A 21250-nucleotide genomic window follows, 5' to 3' on the forward strand; every position below is an offset into this window, starting at 1 on the left:
AACGAAATTAATGAAAATCAAAATTTTAAACATTTCCCTCCATATATTTCGTAATTCGAATTTTTTTCGATTTTCGGTCCTGTGGAATTCGTATTAACGAGGTTTTACTGTATATATCGTGGGTATTCTGCGAAAAGGCACTAAGTCAAAATTTTGCTGTTTTGACTTAATGATGAGGTAATCTTATTAAGAGTACGCTCTATAGTCTACAAAAACACACACAGTCATATCTATAAAACTGGCGAAGATAATTTATGTTATAAGTCAAAAAGACATACATCTATTCAGAGAAAAGGCACTAAAGGACTTAGTGCATTTGCTTCTCTCATTCTCAGGCTATATTCACAAAATTCTGCGTGCAAAACTGCACTAAGTCATACTCAAAGCAATATCGCAGAAAGGAATTTGCCTTTTATATATATAAAATCAAGTTAAGACCGTTCAAACTTTCAAACTCGATTATCTCAAAACTAGTATTTTTGACTTAATGCTTATTCGCAGTATACCCACGAATTTCCTATACAACATTTCACGGTGAAGTGTGATACAGTGAACTGCATACGTACAAATTTCCGGACACGACATGGTACATGCAAATACTTTTTACTACATGTTTATAAAAAAAATTCAAATCAATCAGTTGTGGTAATATAATAATATGTAATAGTATGTATGTGCGTCGAAATGTTTGTGCCATTTTGTATTTGTAAATTCAATTTGTTTGGTTTTCAATCCAAACAGATCTTCGCAAAAAAATATGGAAAAAGTTTTCTGGCCTTTCAGAAAACTTTTTATGTGTGAAACATTGTTCGGCAAATATGAATATTTTTGTAACAAAGGGTTTTCACATCAAGCTGTGCTGTATTTATAAATTTATTTGTGATGAAATTTTACATGTAAACATTCATCTGTTCATATCAAATGATATTTTTTTTTATAAAAGAAGGTAAATTATGTTGTTTTTTTTTTTTTTTTTTTTCTCGACCATGTCCGATCCTGATAGGATCATATGGGCCTCTACAGAGTGGAGGTTGTATTGACAGATTTTGTTTTTTGCGAGAAATGGATGTCAGCCATTTGCTCAACCTATTAGGTCCATACCCTGACACACAAATTGAAAAACAATATGTGTACTTGCCAGACCCAGGATTCGAACCTGGGACCCACGGCTTTATAGTCCAACGCTTATGCCGCACGGCCACCGTGGGTGTTATCCTTTATTTTAAGAAACTTATTACAAATATCACAAGAATTAGTGAACTTATGAATAAATTTTATACAATTTTTTATTAGGTATCTAAAAAATAAGGTAAATTACCATCTTTTCTGCTAAACAGAACAAATGTCTTCTAATATTAATACTATCGACCGAAGGTACTTGATGGAATTTGAATTTAAATTCTTATGGTTTTAAGTTTTGTACTATTCCATTTGAGTCATTTTTGTGTGTAGTATTTTTATTTTTTATAATTACTAATGATCTATTAGGTTTTGACGATTTATTATACGCTTATCGAGTGTATTATTATTGATAAGGTAGGTAGGGGGTTTTTTTACAAACACTTCAACTATTCATAATTTATTTGTTATTGGATCCTTGACTTAATAGGTAGGTGATAAAGTTTTTACCTACTTTATTGTATTGATTTGTTATATAAGTTAGAGTTAATAGTGCTCATTGTCAGTGTGTGTTTGCCGATTGGTGAGTGTACACAGTGCCTACATTATCAATAATAATACACTCGATAAGCGTATAATAAATTGTCAAAACCTAATAATAGGTTATTAGGAATTACCTACAAACAATAAAAATAAATACATATATCATTGTAAATATATAACGCAACGAGTGAATTGAATACTCTAAACTACTAAAATTTTATCAAAATATTTTGTTATAATGTAATTTTTTATTAAAATTATTGCTATTAATACACTTATTGATAAATGAATATTTTTATAATGTGCTTTAACCATGGACATCAGTGTATACTAAAATAAAGCTCATTTTAAAACGATGATTCTAATGGATTTAAGTTTTGTACTATTCCATTTAAGTCGTTTTTTGCGACCCGGGTTTCACTTTTCGGCATCTTCAGGCGCTGTGTAGACTCACCTAAGGCAAACATACACTGGCAATGGCGAAACCCAGGTCGCAAAAAATGACTCAAATGGAATAGTAGAAAATTTCAATCCATTAGAATTTAAATGTCTTCTATATTTTATTAGTCCTATTATTATATTGTGCGACCTATTGGTTTTTTTGTTTTGGATCAAACACACAGGGAGAAAAGAATATGTGAGTTTTGCAACACTACACTACACAACACAACATTTGCATCATGGATACTAGGAGTGCCTAAGGATGTAGAAAACCTTCTATAGAGATGAGACTTGTACATATACATCCACATCCACAAGTGATTATCGGATGAGTGTGGCCTAACGGTTATAATTTATGCGCTGTTTCGACTTTTAGACGTGTCGCATCAAAATCTTTAAGCAAACATTGAATGCCCGAGATGGTTGCACCAATTCATTAGGTCTATTCTTAACAGTTATCACTTTAGCATGTTTCCGTTATTATCATTGGTCAAAATTAGCACGCTAGGAATTCTGTACACTAAACTTGATTAAACTGTTAGTAGCGGCTATCTTTAATTCTTGGTAGACATGTCGGTCAAATTTGGATAATATGTTCGTGCGACTGAACCCAAGCGGATAAGAACGAATACAAGCGGATAAAGTCGAACCAGTGCCATCTAATCGGTAATAACCTAACCTACAATTTTATAAGTCATGTGATATGGTTTTGCTTCCGAACGTCGAAATACAGACAAGTTTACAAATAAGTTTTTTCAACAAACATTAAACCTTTAAAGCTCAAACAGTCAACATAACCTACAATTCTGTCAGCCGGGCACGTAGATGTTGTCGTAATTATTTTTCGAAACATCTTGCATCTCAATTCTCAATATGTAAAATTGACGTACTCTGTCCCGTTCTCACGTTAGCACACCGAACAGAGGCGCAGTTAAAAAGATATCACCTTTTGACAGTTCAGACGGTTAACTTTTTTACATAATTAACCAACCGCCAGAATATGTAAAGTGGTAAATGTGATATATTTATCACAATTAGCTCTTTTGGATGTTGAGTGATATGTTAGAATAGGCCCTCATGAATGCCACGGGTCTTCCAGTGTCTACAGGCCTTACAAAATTATCTGAGTCATGATCCTATGATACGTTCGAAGAATAAATATTTCACCCCTGCCCCTTGTGTGCGTGCTTGAGTATGCGTCCATAAAGCGTCGCTATAGGATTGGTTTGTCGAATATCCGTTATTGTCGAAATCGACCTTTTGATGCAGAATGATTTTTTGTATCTAAATGGACCAGAACCATCCTTTTCTTTAAATTGCTTTGTAATGAATACAGCATGCATATGATGTAAAAACAACAATTTCAATACCTCCATGTATTTAAATATAGGATAATGAAATTTGTTTTTCGTCTCCTGAACATTTGCCATTTGGTCTATTCGACAAACCAATCCTACAGTGACGAAAGGTCAAAAATAATATTGAGATAAGAGTAATTTAATGTTTTGTATGTTGTCACATTTATATTCAAATGATAATATTATGTGGATATTTTAATAATTTATCATTAATAGATTGTATATTAGGAATGGCTATGTATCAAAATGAAAATCGATTTGCTGATCTTTGACCTATGCTGAGCAAACTTTTGAAGCCTTTGATGGCAAAGATTGACCCACACTGTTCGTAGCAATTACTCTAAATTTGTAGTCACCTCCAGGTTTTAAAACAATGCTGCAGGAGTTATAGATGACAGGTACATTTTGGCAAGAGGTTATCCAGATTTCAGGTCTCATGTTTATACTGTATATCACTGTGTGGTTCTGAATTTTCCAACGATTGATTCCAATTCCCCGCCATTGTATGGTCGTACTGGCGGGGTCGCAAGTAATATCTTCAATTTCAGGGGGTTCTGGTATATCTGAAAGATGATTATTTTATTGTGTTGCACGCATGATGGCCTAAATATGAAGCCATGGCAGGCAAACAAAAATTGTTTCAATACATATCATCACCTCAATACTACAACTAGATAATTCTGATTTGGTCATTGTTGGGAAAATGAAATTTAAACTTTACTTTACTTTACTTAAATCCAGGCTATAATTATATACATTATTATATACTATTAATGGAAAATTGTGCTTGCCTAATTGGGAACAATTAAACAATGTTCAATTGTATGAAAAAATATTGTAGATATATTATTTTATTTATTTAACGCATCTATGGTTTTAAGTTATCTAATATTTTCAAACACAAAATTAATACAGTTCCCATTAATTTCTGACTTACCTACATAGTTGTATCATTTTGTAGAGAAGGAAATGTAGAATCATGTTCAATAGCTATCTCAAAAACAGTGAAAATCAAGTTATCTACTGTGTGAAAACATCTTGGCTACACTTCTAAGCGCTGTTGTTTACTAAATGGGAGGAGCATGTTAGTTTATAATGGAAGTGCGGTTAAAAATGGGCGGAACATGTTAGTTCACAGTTTTAACACGTAGCCAAGAAGATGTTTTTGCACTATAGTTGTAGTATTGAAGTGACGATATATATGTTTCTGAGATAGTTCTAAATTATCTATGTTTAATAAAGAAATTTGTATTATTCATTGAATAAAAAAATTGCTAGTTTCTCAACGAGTTGAATGTTGCTTCAATATATTGCTCAGTTTGTTATTAAATGTAAGGTGAGTCGGGGTAAGTGTGACTTTGGGGTAAGTGTAGCTACTAAGATATCTCAGTATCTACTACAAATTGGATGATGCCATCTATGGAAAGGTGATAGCAAAATCACCGATTTATAAAAATAATCAGAAATGGTGTCGATACCATGTTTTTTGAGGTGACTACATGGAATTTTCTCCAGACGACATTTTGAAGTCGACGAGTGAGATGGTAGCTGTTACTAAAATATTTTTTTAAACATGGAAATCTGCACATTGTGGTTGTAAAAATTGGTGAGTTTATGTGTTTTGATACGCTGCTTCACGTGGTGTTATCGTTTTACTGAATTATAAGCATTTGAAACCTTTAATCAAGTAGACACACTTCCCCCACGAAAGTAAACGCGTGGGGTAAGTGTGCCTTTGTATTGTGTCACACTTCCCCCATATATTTTGTATGAATTTGCAAAGTCAATATTTTAACTAGTGATGGGACATGACGCATTATTTATATCGATCGAAGTATCGAAGATCGAACATGTTCGTAATTGAAATAGAATGTTTATATGTAAGAATTTGTGTACCCGTATAACCTAGATAATTCGAAATCCAAGGGACTCTGAAAATTTGATTTCGAATTCGCGAAAATTGCTATAAATCGAATTTTCCGAAGAAGAAAAAAAAACGTCAATTTGTATGGGGACTGTTCGACTCAAAAATGTTCTTCTAAGCCTATAATTCTGGATTGCAAAGTTGTTCAATTACCAAATAAAGAAGTTTCCTGCAGAAAATATAGAAAAAACTTTGTTTGAAACACGTTTGCTGAATTTTATTAGTAGTAAGGCGCATATAAAGAATAAGAGAAAAATGGTTGCCCCAGGAGCAGAAGTGATTACATGTTATGATGTTATAGAGAGAATGAAAAATAATGTCCCAATAGAAAAGAAAATAAAGCCATTGCAAGACAAAACTAACATGCAGAAGAAGGTATTGAAACCGATAAAAGTACACCAAAACAAAAAAAACACGAACCCATGTCATCAGAAGAAGATTTGTCATGGACATCAAGTGACGAAAGCGAAGATAATATGCAAGACTATATTAATAATTTGCTCGGCGATGAGGAAAACGATCCTTCAATTAATTGTCTGATCAGTTCGATGATACTGCAGTTGCATCTAATTAAGAAATGTTAGAGATTGGAAAGTGGATTGTAGTACAATTTGCTACAAAAAAAACTGTGAAACATTTTGTCGGAGTTATAATAAAACTTGAGCAAGATGACAGAATTCTGACAAAGTTTGCTCGAAAACTTAAGACGATTAAAAAAGAAAACGAAATTATGTTTTCATTTCCAAGAGTAGAAGACATTTACGAAGTGAAAGAAGAGGATGTCATCTGCATATCGCCTCAACCATCAACTGGACGAAGAGGCGAAATAATTTTCAAAACAAAAATCTCTGGTTACAATATTCAGTAGGTACCTAGTCATGCAATTTCAAATATTGCAATTCGAAATAATTAAGTTAGAATAAATAGTTTTGTAAGTTAAGTACTTAACTTGAATTTTAAGTACAGTAAAAACGAAAGAATGATTCGAGAATGAGACCCAAAACGTTACTAGAGTTTTAATGTTTTTGTGTATTAATTACTATTTTTTCTTTTATATCTTACTCTCTATTTGTATCCACATTTTATTTTTGCTGATTGTTATTTAAATTTGTAATAATACCAAAATAATCATGTTAGGTGTATTAAATTTCATCAACTGTTTGTTAATGCTCACTGTTTCGAGCTAAAAAATAATATTTTACCCTGTTAATTCTTGGTGAAGCTATTATAACATTTCAAATTTTAAAAATGTGTAACCTATTTGTAAATAATCAGAACTGGTTTCGTTAATTGAGCATTTTCAACGAAAATGTATTAAATATCTTCCAGTTTTTTTATAATAAACACCTACTGATCTATTTTATTATTTGTAATATTTGTCATTATACTTACATATTATGTATATGTATACGGTAATAAAATATATGTCGCAAACATAATTATATTGTTAAATTTAGTAAATACTTCGACTTACATTTATTTTTTCTCCAAGAAAAATAACCACAGAACGCCTTTTGCTATTTCCTCGTGCGTCATTGCTACAATGCAAATTTCATAATACTCTAAAATCATACATGTTAATTTCAAAAGCCCTTAAAATGGTAGGTTAGTTTCAAAGTCCCCTAAAATAAAAATCATTTGATTTTTAATTTATTCTCTTAGTAAAATAATGTGTAAAAAGTGAGTAAAATATATTAAATAGGTATAATACTCTTTATAATGTATAAATCAAGTAATAAATACCTACATAGTGTTTACGTATTCAATAGATATGCCCTTTTCTCATTTTTATCAAAACTATCTAAAATCGTTTCATGTCGTGTCATGTAAGTACTGACTATTTTTAGGGTTACTCTGCATTCCTGTATTGTATACTTTGTATTTGTGCTCTTTCGAGACAAATAAAATTATAAGTCAATCTTCAAAAGCCTTTGATTCATTTACCTACCACTCCTGTTGCTGAGATAACCACATTAAATAATTAAGTACCTACCTAATAAAAAACGTAATTTTTGTTTCGGGACATCACTAGCTCTACATACATTAGTATGACACACTTACCCCAAAAAAAATGATATAGATAATTTTTGGTGAAAATCTATACAAAATCTTTAATTTAAGAATCAATATCCATTAAATGATATATTACCTTTCTATGCATGTAATACGTTATGGTTTTGAAGAACTTTTGGAACAATGGTGAATTTAGTTACACTTACCCCAATATCGGGGTAAGTGTGACAAACTGACTAGTGATCAAAAAATATTAAAATGTCGTATTATAGTAAGATTTACAGTGGGTTCCTTCTGTACATATTAATTGTAATGATATTTTAGATCCTATGGTAAAGTTTTCAACTGTTTAAAACATACCTATTCATCATGAACCAGGTTGAAATTCATCTCATCAAATTATATCGCACCCCTAGTTTTAAAGTATGACAAGTCAAAAAACAGCATTCTGAGATAATTGGATTCAAAGATTCAAACCCTCTCAACTAAATCTAAAAATGTATGTACCAAACTGATTTTCTTGCTCAATGTGTATCAGGGCTTATATTTTTGTATGAAATTATTATTATATTGAAAAATTATACAGAACACATATTTTTGGTAGTTTTTTTGAAATGTCATAGTCTAAAATTGGACTATTTTGATAAATTTTGAAATAACCCATCATGCACACAATACAAACTAATATGAAACAACATAAAATCTCTTCAATATATTATGCATATCAAGTAAAATAATAAACGAAATGGTTATTTGAAATTTTTATTTCAAAATAAAATAACTGGAACAGGTAAACCATCACATACCTACCAAATTTTTAAAATATATAATTATATAAGATTATGATTACCTATTCAAGATTCTTGCACATTACGTAATGAAAATTATTATATAATTTAGAATTAATCAGAGTAATTTCCATCACTCTCTTCGTGAACCAAGTCATTTGTTGCCACTTGAGTACTTCTAGCGACTTTCAAATTATTGTAAAAATTGTGGTACGTCATCGGTATTAATTTTTTTGCATATAGTTAAAAGATCTTGCCTTTTCTGCATGGTTATTCCTGGTGGCTCATTATAAGCTTTCTGTAAAATTATCATATTCATGTGAACCGGACGACCCGTCATGCGATGCCTTATATTAATTTCCTCGTAGGAAGAATCAATAAAATTGGTTTTAATGACAAAACTATACGGTGATTCTCTTTTCAAATGCATGACTTTGATTGCTTGCCATGTTACCTTCGTACCTACGGTAGTTATAACATACTTTTGTTCCAGCTCATCGGACAGCAATTTCAGGTCAAATATATCATCAGTTGCCATTGCATTAACTCTATAAGGTTCACCATTCTTTTCAGCCATGGCAATAATGGGTATCTATATTGAGCTGGAATACTGGAGCACTTTTAGCATTCTCTTTTTGCTTTTTCAATGAGTGAGTGCATCGCAATCCACTGATCTTGGGTGTGACCCATCAAATATTTTTGCTTTATAGACTTTACATTTTCTGTTTCCAATGATAAATACAACGCAACTAAATATTTATTCTTATTCTGTCTAGCACAGTTATCGGACCAAAAATGCACATTCTTATTTAGATTTTTTTTCAAGTAATGGTATGTAAATACAACTACCAATTTCATTAGAACCTCTTTTAGCAGTCATTTCGTTCCAGATACAACAAAACCCTTTTTCTCAGCAATATCAAAGATGGTGAAATATGTTGCAAGTTTTCTGGTGTAATAGAAGTTTGAGACTTCACCACAGGGTTATGAGAGAACTGCTTGCAAATCGAAACATGAAACTATCATAATATTATCTGGATCAGAGATAGCTCCATTTTTCACGTCATTTTTTTCTCCTCTCGTACTTTATCTTTATTTGGGATATGATATTGAACGAAATTAATTGTTTTGCTTTTTGTGTATCATTTAAATTTGTATATTATGCTGTGCTGACCATTGATCTTTTTTGACTGAAAGCGCCCAATATTAAATTCTGTATTAAAGATCGTAGAATACTGAGATAACTTCACGAAATGTCGATCATTTTGTTGACACTTTCCTTTGTATAGCCTATAGTGTTGCTAAATTTAAAGAGCCATCAATAAGTTGTCTGGTAGTTAGTCTGGTGTAAGCGTCGTGGGTCATAGGTTCAAATCCTGGGTCTGGCAAGTACACATATTGTTTTTCAATTTGTGAATGAGTCAGATTATGGACCTAATAGGTTGAGCAAGTGGCTGACATCCATATCTCGAAAAAAAAACAAAAATCTGTTAATACAAACCACACCGTGGAGGCCCATATTATAATCTTATTAGATCGGACATGGTTGAAAGTTTGAGCTCTCAGGAAGTGGGATTCTACCCTAGGAATGCAATTGATGTGATCTCTAACATATTGTTTTAATTCGGTATCAATTTTCTTATGGTTTTCATGTGTTTCTCTGAGATCCTTTTCTATGATTCCATCACTGTTTGTTTTATTTATTATTGTATTTATCAACAAACTACTGTTCAATTGTCAGAATGGCTAGTCAACAGTGTGACCACAACACAAGTTTTATTTACTTTGTCCATTCCTGACCTATGATAATTCAAGATGTCATAGTCTTAAACTCGCTAAAATTTTGAATCCTAATTTAAGACCATAACAACTCAAAATAGCATAGTCTTTAAATATCACACAATACTATTTTTAAAAATGATAGACTATTCTTTCTGTCCTGTATTTCCGTAGAATTTATTTAGACTTGTGATAGTCTTTGACCAGATAAATAATGATATTTTCAACCTTTCTGCATTATTAACTCAAAATGTCAGTTTTTTGACTTGTAATAGTTTAAAACTAGGGGTGCGATATGTCACACTTACCCCGACTCACCTTAATCATTCTCGGAAAATTTTACATGTTATCTGTTGTAATAGGCATATGGTATTACAGTACCTGTATACATCATTAATTACCTACCTATTTTATATGTATAAAAAAAATTCATTACATACCCATGACCATAAGCTCAGCTGATGACGAAGTGACTCTGTCAAAAGGTGTAGACGCAACGCATTCATATGTTCCGAAATCCAAATCAATTAATGCATTTATGTGCAGTGTATGGTCTTTTTTAATGGTTAACCTTATTTCTCTATCGAAATCTATCGGTTCGTTATTATGCATCCATTGAATCTTCAGATCAACTCTTCGGTCTGAATAGACCTCGCAATGGAACCATGCCGGTGCTCCAACAACGGCTTCAAAGTCTTCAGGGTCTTCAATTATCCGAGTTTTTTCTGGAAATATTATGTAATATGTATGAAAACTTTTACAACTAACAATGACTACCTAATTGATTCCTCCAAACCAACATGCCCCGCACCACATATTGGTCTTAATCATGTGTATCATGAGGTCTTACAATTGGATGTGAAGCACCAGCAGTTGTTTATGCCTAGGAATATCTCAGGAGCAGATGCCTAAGATTGAGGTCGCCACTCACTCAAGTGTGCTTTCACTGAGTTTACTGAAACATAATTTAATCAAAGCGCCCATGGGTGAGAGGAGCATAGAGAATTAACAAAAAGAATGATTCTAATTAATTTAGGTACGTATAATATTATGTAAAAACAAAGCTAAAACAATACGGACATACTAAACTAAGTGAAGAGATCTTCAAAAGCGTTTTTGTTGACCTTTACGGCGATCAGGTCGGACGACCCGATAGGCCCAACAGCTGGTTGGACCGACTTGAGCATCTCTTCTTTTCGGAGCACATTCTAGAATATTCCTAGATGATGTGGTTTGCATCCTGTAGTTCTCCGCCAGATGGACATATTGGTCGGGTGACAAGTCCAAACTCCAAAGAGTTCGGCAGTAACTCCACCATGCCCTGTTAAGAATTGACAATGATTGCGGTATATCTAATCAATAAAACCCGATTTTAATGTCTGAATAACAAATAGTTTTCATGACTGGTCTACCGTAGGCGCACACACAAAAATAGTTTGGGGGGGGGGGGTCCATCTAATTTTTTTTTATTGATTTTAAAGGAGACGGGTGGGGGGCGGGGTTAAGAAAATCTAGCAGGTGTCACTGAAATCCACATTTACCCCGCCAATTACTTACAATTCTCATCGCTTCAACCAGAGAATATGGCACTTTTCCAGGTACATTACCCATACCCAGACACTATTATTCAGTGTGGAAGTAAATTTTTGAAATTTATTATTAGGGGTTCAAAATAAATGAAAGCAAAAAAGAAAGAAAAAAGCACCTATAGTATTTTACAAAAGCTCTCATCATGAAACAAAGATAGAATATTCGTTTCGGTAAGTGTCATGCTACGAGATAGTTTTGATTATTATCATGGATTGCAAATTATTATAGGTACCTATGACAATGAGTTCTGATTCCAAGGTTGCTTGCACATATTCGCTTGATACGACACATGTGTAGGTGCCAGCATCGTCTAGTGATACCCTCTGGATGAGGAGAAGTCCGTTCCTGTCGGTTGAATATCGTCTTTCGGTGAAATCGAATCCATCACGAACCCAGCGTATCGAATGTGGAATAGCGGTTTTCACATTGCAATGGAATTCAGCATCGCCCCCGTCGAGGATTTTGACATCTTCGATTGGTTGAATTTCAATTCTCGGTCCTACTGCAAAGGTTGATTAACATATTATAATATTATCAAAGAATTTTGACTATAAATATAAGTTTTATACTTGGGTACAATATTTTCTGTTATGATAATTTCAGGGGAGGTTTTTCAATTTAGTATTACGTATTAGTCAAGGTTTCTATGAGCACACAGAAAAATTGTTTGGGAGGGGGTGGTACCAAGGGGCAGCAGGTTATATGAAAGTATGGTGAAGCAGGCAAGTAGGTATGGTGAGGCAGGCTGGTAATCAATTTGCGGAAAAATTACCACGTTAACATTATATTATACGGGTACGATATAATAACCAAAGTAAATCCTCGGTGATGCTTTGCATTTTTTTTTATCGCGTCGCTATTTCTCGTAAGTTATTGGCTATTGTTGGCCTGCTTCATTCAGTTGTATGAGAAAGCCGATTCCTTACCCCACTTTTTTTATTTAATACCTCTATGGGGGGGGGGGGGGGGGTACGTTTCGAAAAATTAGCTATAATATATTTTTATTGATTTTTATGGCGGCGGGAGAGGGTGAAATTAACAAAATCTGGCAGGTGCCATTGACCATCTCGTTGCTTTAATTGCGGAACATAGCACTTTTACGGGTAAATTCTACATACCCAGATACTCTACAATTTGAGTTTAGCGATACGCACCTGGCCTGTAGGTATAACTAACCTACGTGGTTATCGAATGCGAATGGCTTAACAGTCATACTTATTAGGATTGTTAGTTTGCGTTTGTGTCACCCGCGCTGCCTTGTCTTTCGGACATGACATTGGTATATTGGATGTCCCAGACAGTTGAACCAATTTATGAGTGCCACAGGTCTTCCAAATGACTACAGGCCTTGCGTGTCGTAGAATGCCTAGATGAGTGAGCCATTGAGAAGGCTGTTTGATCGAATAATCCGGGGATCAATCCTCAGCCATGAAGTACTGATGAATAAGAAGAATAACTAATGTGCGATTTACTTCAATAGTTTATATTTTTCCCCTTCTGTGCGCGCATGTTTGAACAGCAAATGCAACCTTGCCTGAATATCGTCGGCTTAATTCTAACACACCGTTTAATCCAAGTGATCAGGACGGAGTTAAAACTAAATATTTCAACTTACGGAATCAAATGAATATACTCATTTTGTTGTAGGACAATATTTACTATTCTGAATTATACTCATTCGATAATTTTTAAATATAATGTAGGTATAGGTATACTTACAGGGCTTACATGTTATTAGAACTACCAAGCGCAGTGGCGCACCCAGGGGGTGGGGCAAGGGGCCCTGGGACCCCAAACATGAAAATTATCAGAATGATTTTAAACATTGAAATTGAAAGGTAATAAACTATATCTTGGGCTTAGACAAATAAAAAGACGGCAAAAAAATCATTTGTAATAATTATTCTCCAGCACCCTTTTTAGAAAAATTTCTTAGATTTTAATTTCTAACACAAAAATATCGAAACACTAATGTCGGGTTTTTTTAGAAACCCAATCCCTAATGGAACTGTCAAAAAAATCTCGGTGTCCACCCGAATTCCGGAGTGGTGTAGGTCATGGCTGGGGAGGGCTGACAGGGCTCTAGCCTGGGGGCCCGGGCTGTGGGGGGCCCGGCGTGTCGGGTTGACCAGATAAGTGAGATAAACACAGATCATAAATTAGCTTTAATAGTTAAAAAGTCGCCTGATATTATACTTCATAGCCATGAACATTTAAAATTATATAATTGTGTAATATATTTTCTGATTATTATGTGTCGATACTCGACAGCTCTATCGTTAAAGTTGATGTAAGTATTAAAAATCGCCAATAATTCACTGTATAAGTAGATACCATTAATTTGAACTAAAACACAATTTGAAAACCGTTAATGTAATGTTTCTTCTTCTTCTTCTTTGGCCATATCCGCCCCTTAACTGGAGCATATGGACACCACGCAGCGCCTCCATGAGTCCCTGTCGCTCGCCATTCGTTCCAGGTCAAACCAGCATCCTGTAGCTCCGCCGTATACTCTCTGTAGATTGTATTTAGTGGCCTTCCAGGACGCCGGAATCCGGTCGGCTTGAAGAACAGGCAAGCCAGTGACATGACCCGGCTCACGGCTAGCTCAATAATGCTACCGGGCCGTCACTGAGGAGACTAGTGATGAACTAGGAGGGTGGATCTCCTTTGTAGTATCACAACCTTTGAATTCCCAAATAAAACTCTCAGCTGGTGTGGTACCGAATTTATTCAGGTTCTAGAGTTCACGGTTTCACAATAAAGTTAACTGTCATTGTTCCCGTAATTAAATCTCATTAAAGTATCAGTAAACCATTTATTTGTTCACTATAGAATCTCTGTGAAATCTTTCACAAGTTTCCAAAAAGTCACACCTAACTCGGAAAATGTATACGCAGATATTCTTTGAATATTTTTATTTCATGAAATATTTTCCCATAAGAAAATATAAATTATTCTTTAGTCACATAGTATTGGGTTTATAAAAAGAATAGAATTTATTTTATTGTTGTTTATAAAGTTTATTTATGTTCACAGTATGTTTACAAATATTTATTTGTGTTTACAAACTTGTTTACAAAAGGTTTGTTAATGTTTACAATTTTATTTACTAAAATTTATTTTTATAATTATGTTTACTTAATAAAGTTTCAAAAATTTATTTTATAATTCCGAAATGATTTGTAAAATTTATTATTACAAACTGAGTTTATTAATTTGTTTTTATAAAACAATCCGATCACGTAATTTATCCCGATTACGTCACCTCGTATGATGCGTAAAAAATAAAGTTACTCCGCGACGTGCGTCACTACCGGCAGATACGTGGTATTCGCGCTACGTTTTAGCGGCATACGTCACTACCGACAGATACGTGGTATTCGCGCTACGTTTTGCCCGCCGAAGGGGACTTACTGGTACGTATGTATCGCGAATGTACTGAGAACCGTGTCTCGCAACTTGGCAGTGAGGACTGCTGCTTGCTGAAGATCGCCGGTGAAGAGTGTAGAAACTAATGAATTTACGGAAAAAGACGTCACCTTTTATACCCTCCGGATAGAGGCTTAACAGGAAACAGTCCGTAAGGGATAGCAGATCTATATCTCTCTCTCATGGGATAAATTTACGTATATCTCCCGTTCCTGACAACTTTCTAATAGAGATATCTTCTACTTTAGTCAGGTTAAATTTACTCTACTTTATTTCCGCAAAATTAAGACTCAATAGGGATGTTTTAAACACCCTCTAGAACATGTCCCTTAAATACGCAGTTATGATGACGTAAGCAAAATAGTTGATTTTATATAATTTTTCGTGTTCAAACGAAGGGGAAAGTTTTTAGCTTTCCAACGAGGCATCGGAATAGGTATTCGTGTACTAGATAAGGGGATGGCAGTCTTTAAATTTAAAACGTCAAAACGAAAGGTTGACACCCACGTGCTGGTCCTTTCCACCACTCTTGGCCTTTTTAGGCCAATAGAATTTTACTAAGTTTTAATAAAACTGTTTGGTCCCGCAGAAACTTTTTCATTCGATATTTACCTTTCAGACGAACATTATTACGTGAAAATACTATAATATTATACTTAACATTTCCACTTAATTATATAAATGCTTAATTCTAACAAGATGTTAATCATGAGCGGTTACTAACTTATTTAATCTTGCATGGTAACTTTTACATAGTAATTTGAATGTAACCTTGAATCTATTTTTACTTCGCGAGCCAGCACAGCTGGGCCGTGTTTTTGCCTGAAATAGATCTGCTTTAAAGTTCAAGGTTATGTGATAATTCGTATTTTTAGTTACGATTTTTGATTCTTTTATCACTTAAGATGCGATTAAGATTTATTACTGTTTATGGGTAGAAACCCATCTATACCAGAATCTCAAGTTATTCCAATTGTTACTTTTATAATATTTATAATAGTTAGCGAGTTATAGCATTAACAAAATCTATAATTATAATTACGCGTCTATAGATATAGGTACGCGTTTACAGTATTTTTATAACGATAGTTAGCTTCTATCTGGTATCGATAAAATTAGTATTAAAATCCTTTATTCACAATTATACAGTATATAAATTTATAAATATTCAATTTTCTTTTTCAATTTTCATACATTTCCATTATAGCTATAAAAGTTATTGAAGCATGTACTTGCTAAATTTTACGTAAACAATCTCTCCTATAACTTATTTTCTAAGTTTAATGGAGATTTCCCGGAAATTTATATCCAAATAGATCGCGTTGAAATTTCATGACGTGACATTTCGAGGGCTGTGGTCACAGTGTTCCAATTACACTTCAGTAGTCTCGATTTTCTGAGGCGAGATTTTTACGTAAAATTTTTATTACATTTACAAAGAAAAGGTTAACAACGTACATTTTACTTCCTATTACTAAACGATTACGCTACTGGTTACCTGTTCATGGTCTTTTTCGACCATTTCATTCCTGCTTCTTCCATAGTTTAGAACCATGGGACTTATATATCCTGTTTGTACCTTGTCGTGAGGTTGTCGCACGGCTATTGAGAAGTAGAATTGACTACAAGGCTAGATTTGTATAGTTATGTCGTTAAACCATACTCCGCCATAAACACTGACTGAAGGTCGGCGTTTCTGTTCGTGTCACCAGGTTGAACTTCTCTTCTGGCATCCACAGCATGTGGCCGTGCTAGGTCCAACGTCGCGTCTTCACTTTCAGCGTGATGAGAGGTTGCTTGGTGCATTCTCTTATGTCCTCGTTGCTCCTAAAGTCATACCACCGCACACCCAGTATTCGTCGCAAACATCTGTTTTCGAAGCTCAGTATACGGTTGCTCTGAGCCTTCGTAAGGTGCCATGATTCGCTACCGTAAAGCAACACCGTCAGAATGCAAGCGTCGAATAGGCGGCATTTATGTTTTTGTGTTTTTTCACACTGCCTTTAATCTTAGAGGTAGGTAGGGGGCCCGCCAAATATTCTAGCCTGAGGGCCCGTTTCAGGATGGTGGGGGCCATGGTGTAGGTACACCGAGTGCAATAGACAAAACACCGATAAAGGAGAAATTAGGCTGTGTTGTGTTGAGTAGGTTTGTGTATAAGTTAAATGCAATATTTTTTTTGTCCATTTTCAATTAACATTTTGGAACCTCAATAAAAAAAACCAAAAATCGACGATAAACATTCGGCGAAAAGAACGACTACACCCACTACAGTCGGTGGTGGTGTAAATCAAAAGAACTTTTTAAAGTGGAATTCGACATAAATATTGTAGCTCTCTAGACCAAGCGGGTAGCACAGCCGATATTATTTGAGTAGTGTTTTAGCATACTAGGCACACGTCATGTCCAGCATGGTCGCTGTTAGTCACTTCCAATCCGCCAGTTGCTCATGACACGCTCAACGGTTACCGCCACTATGCCTCCAATTAAAAAAAACTAAGAGAAACTGTAAAAATATACCGCCGTATATTGTGAAAATATATAAAAAAAATAATTATATGAAGAAGAAAAAGAGCCTATGGGACTAATTTATGTTCTCCTTGACCCCCCCAATATTAAATTCTGAGTGCGCCACTGACCAAGCGTATGAGTTACGTGTTATTATCGAGTCAATAGTATTCATAAACATTATGTACCATGCTATGAAATCAGAATATTAAAGTATATTGCCAATTGTGACATTAGAATATAACATTTATTAAAAAACAATGGATTATGTTCTGTAGTGGACGAAAACTAAACTGTCACGATGACGTTTATTCAAATTATTGTAATAAGTAAGTACGTAAAACATACATAGACTATGATTATAATCATTTGTTTTGAACTTACTTGAGTGACAGGAAATTTGTGCGATGGTACATAATACATAATATATTATGACGATGTCTCTTGTCGACATATTGTTGAAGTTACAACTGTTATACATCTTACAAGTTTATACTATGAATAGTATCTACACAACCACTCATTTGTAAGTTGTTTCACAAATTTACTTGAATGATGTTAACATTCACGAATAATAAGGAATATTGCGATTTATTTCGTTTAAGAGATAAAGAACTTGAACTAGTGACCTTATGACACATAATCTGAAATTGTTATTTAAAATACATTATTTGGCATCATAATAAGTATTTATATCAACTACTTAAGTAGTTGATATATTTAACTAGGATTCGATTAGAAAGACAATCATTGAAAGTAATTGGACTAGGTACGCAGGTAAAAATATATAGATACCTATCTACTTAAGGCTCTACTTTAGCTGGGGCACATTCTAAATCTAAAACGATCGTGACTAGGCGAAGCGATTGTGCAAACGACGCATGCAGAACAAAACATAATTTTTTATAAAAATTTAATGTTATGTTTATTGTTCTATTAGTAATAATATTAATATATTCATTGACTTGTTTTTTTTCCAAGTAAACGGGTAACGTGTTTTAGTCACCTTTACACGATTTCAGAATTAATTCCCCCGACGCCATCACAAAACAAATTGACGTGTTCACAGCTCGACTTTCGCTCTCCGATTATTGGCAATTTCGTCGCACATATTGTTGAAAATTATTTGCCGTTTCGCTAAAGTATGTTCCTAATTAGTTGGCACTGTAAATCGATTCAATTCCATGTTGCACATGGACAGTATTGCCAAGTCAAAATTTAAAATTCCAGTAGATTTTGACAAAAAATTTAGTTTTTATAAAATATCAGTAGATTTTGAAAAATGTGGTTTATTAGATATGATTTAAAACTAATAAGAATAACAATAACTAATAATATTAATTTATTGTAAACAATGATGATATTAATGGGTAAAATGGCGCTCTTGGGTAGAGTTACAATGCTTTTTATGTCAATTTAGAAGTGTATAACATCAAAAAAGGTCATGCGTAAATCATTTCAAGTTTATTATTAAAAGAATCATCAGTTAATTTACAATTATGTAGAAACACAAATATCAGTAGATTTCTTGAATTTCGAAAAAAAATCAAAAATTCAGTATATTGGCAAAAAATATCAGTTGATCTACTGAAATTTCAGCAGACATGGCAACACTGCACATGGATTTGACGATTCATCTCTAACCCGACGATTCCACTATAATCTGCCTCGCATCGTCACCAAACGATCGAATATAATATTAAACCTGCGAAATTATAGGCTTACTGACATACTATGAGTTTTAAAATGTTATCAACTCATCCATCGATGTGCCAAATAGTCCAGAATGACTTACCAAGTCGTATCGTTGTCTTACGTACATTAAAGCATCACGGATTCGGCAACTTGGATTGAGGATTAATATTGGGAACCGCTGTGTTAGGAAATACGCGAATAGTGACATCAGGTGCATTCCCTGCTTACCATACTGCAATAAAAGTATTGCAACGCACAAAACGAGAACACTAAGCTTCTTGTTTATTCGTATCTACATACTTTCAGTAAAAAAGCTCAGCTGAGCTTTCGAAGAAAAATAAAACATTATGATTAAATAAAATTGTTTCAAATAAGCATAATATGTTATAATATAGAATTTTGAATTATAATATAGAATATAATATAGAATTTTGTTTGAAACTACAACGCAACAATAATATGTTTATATGTATAAATATTATTTTTTAAATATAATTCTTAATATGATATTCTTATATTTATTTATGTTATGTTATGACGATACTAATAATAATATGTCTGTATGTCATATATATCATAATAATATATACTATCAAAGGCAGTGTTAAAAGAATGATAGTGATCTCGAGTTATTTCACCTACATTGTTCTACTTATATCAAAATTGTTGACATCTATTATAAAAACGACCCGCGGTATCATATTATAATCCATCAAAATAATGGCCATTATTTTCGCCTGTTTCGCACCGGGAAAAAGTAAAGCTTGGTATAATATTATCAAAAAGTAAAATAGCGACGCGAACATTTGGGTGACCTCTGCGGAAAACGGAACCTCAAAAATGCTCCGAAGTGAGAAAATAAAACATAATTTATGTTGCCCGGTGGCGTAGAAATGTATATATAGTACAAAATGAAAAACTCTCCAGCGATGTTGCGCTTTGAGAGATATAGTGAGTGATGCCCCGCAAAATAATTAACAAGCGGTTCGGTTGAAGCTATCCTCTGGATACACTTCCTCATGGACCTCACCATGGGGGCTGACAGGGCTCTAGTCTGCTCATGGGGTGCCCGGCGTGGCCGATCGACCAGATAAGTGAGATAAGCACACTTCACAATTTTTCCCTAATAATAAAAAGTCGCCTGCGGCGCATTTTACTTAAGAAGTTTTAACATTTTATAACACGTGGTTGTGCGATACAATTTTGATACTCGACAACTTCAAGTGGATTTTTTAAAAATACGAAAACTCGTTAAAAATATACTGAATACCCTTAATATTACCTGGAACAACACACAACATCTTCAATCCTAGGAATAGGTAGGGAGACCCACCAAAGATCCTGGCCTGGGGGCCATGCACTTCCCAATTAGTATTTTTATTATTAAAAATTAATCAGAAACATTGATACATCAAACCTCGCACCACTCTTCTTATTTTCGTGCCATTTCTGTTTTCGGAAAAATAATAATTTAATCTTTACTAATAATAAAAGAATCCGTCTTCGATTTCAAAATATTTCTCGTTTAATCAACGTTTAAACTGTTTTCATGATCTTTAAACACAAAATAAAGTTTTTTTTAATGCGGACATCACACTTTTGTGATGCGGATAGAAAGGCTCATGCCTACATCCGACCGTTGCCGATCGCGGAAGATTAGTCGGATATAATAAAATATTAATTGAATCACGAGTAAGTTAAGTAGTTAGATGGGGTGGTGATTTAAGGTGTAATTGAAGAGCGCGCGTCAAGATGCAACCGTTGTCCATTAGTAAAATCGAATCAGTATATTTCTTCATTCTGTATTTATAGCTGACCACTTTTTATTTCAGTATTTCATGTGGACAAAGTCACGGGCTATCGCTAGTTATAGTCTGCACCCCGTAAAAATTATAGCTAAATTTTACACGCTGTATCTGTTTTTTGACGTATTTTTGCCGTAGGTATGTATCATTAAAAAATAAGTCAATACCGTAGTTTAACTATGAATTAACGATACTGTCCTTAAATTGAAATTACTATATTTGAATAAAATAAATTGTTATACAGAATACCTATTA

At 33.8% G+C, this 21250-nt stretch overlaps 1 protein-coding gene across 3 annotated transcripts in view; it reads right to left on the reverse strand.

Annotated features, from left to right (window-relative positions):
• The window catches only part of LOC147072433 (neuroglian-like), a 25124-nt gene extending 7075 nt beyond the window's left edge, over positions 1–18049 (reverse strand). For 2 of the 3 annotated variants that reach the window (XR_015070600.1, XM_085946691.1), the window contains exons 1-4: positions 17880–18049; positions 11788–12057; positions 10406–10690; positions 3818–4024 (exon numbers count right to left, since the gene is read on the reverse strand). Coding sequence is in view for 2 of the 3 variants with exons in the window: in XM_085946691.1 (XP_085802817.1) it covers positions 3818–4024; positions 10406–10690; positions 11788–12057; positions 17880–17976 (859 nt within the window). In the remaining variant the exon portion in view is untranslated. Of the gene's footprint in view, positions 1–981; positions 4025–10405; positions 10691–11787; positions 12058–17879 lie in introns of those variants that run through there. The other variant, XM_085946692.1, reaches the window with a different exon arrangement.
• Positions 18050–21250: the final 3201 nt, after the last annotated feature.

This window comes from Rhyacophila brunnea, unplaced genomic scaffold (assembly GCF_057557595.1).
Source record: "Rhyacophila brunnea isolate RB1 unplaced genomic scaffold, BYU_Rbru_1.0 scaffold_2, whole genome shotgun sequence".
NCBI classification, from domain to species: Eukaryota; Metazoa; Arthropoda; class Insecta; order Trichoptera; family Rhyacophilidae; genus Rhyacophila; species Rhyacophila brunnea.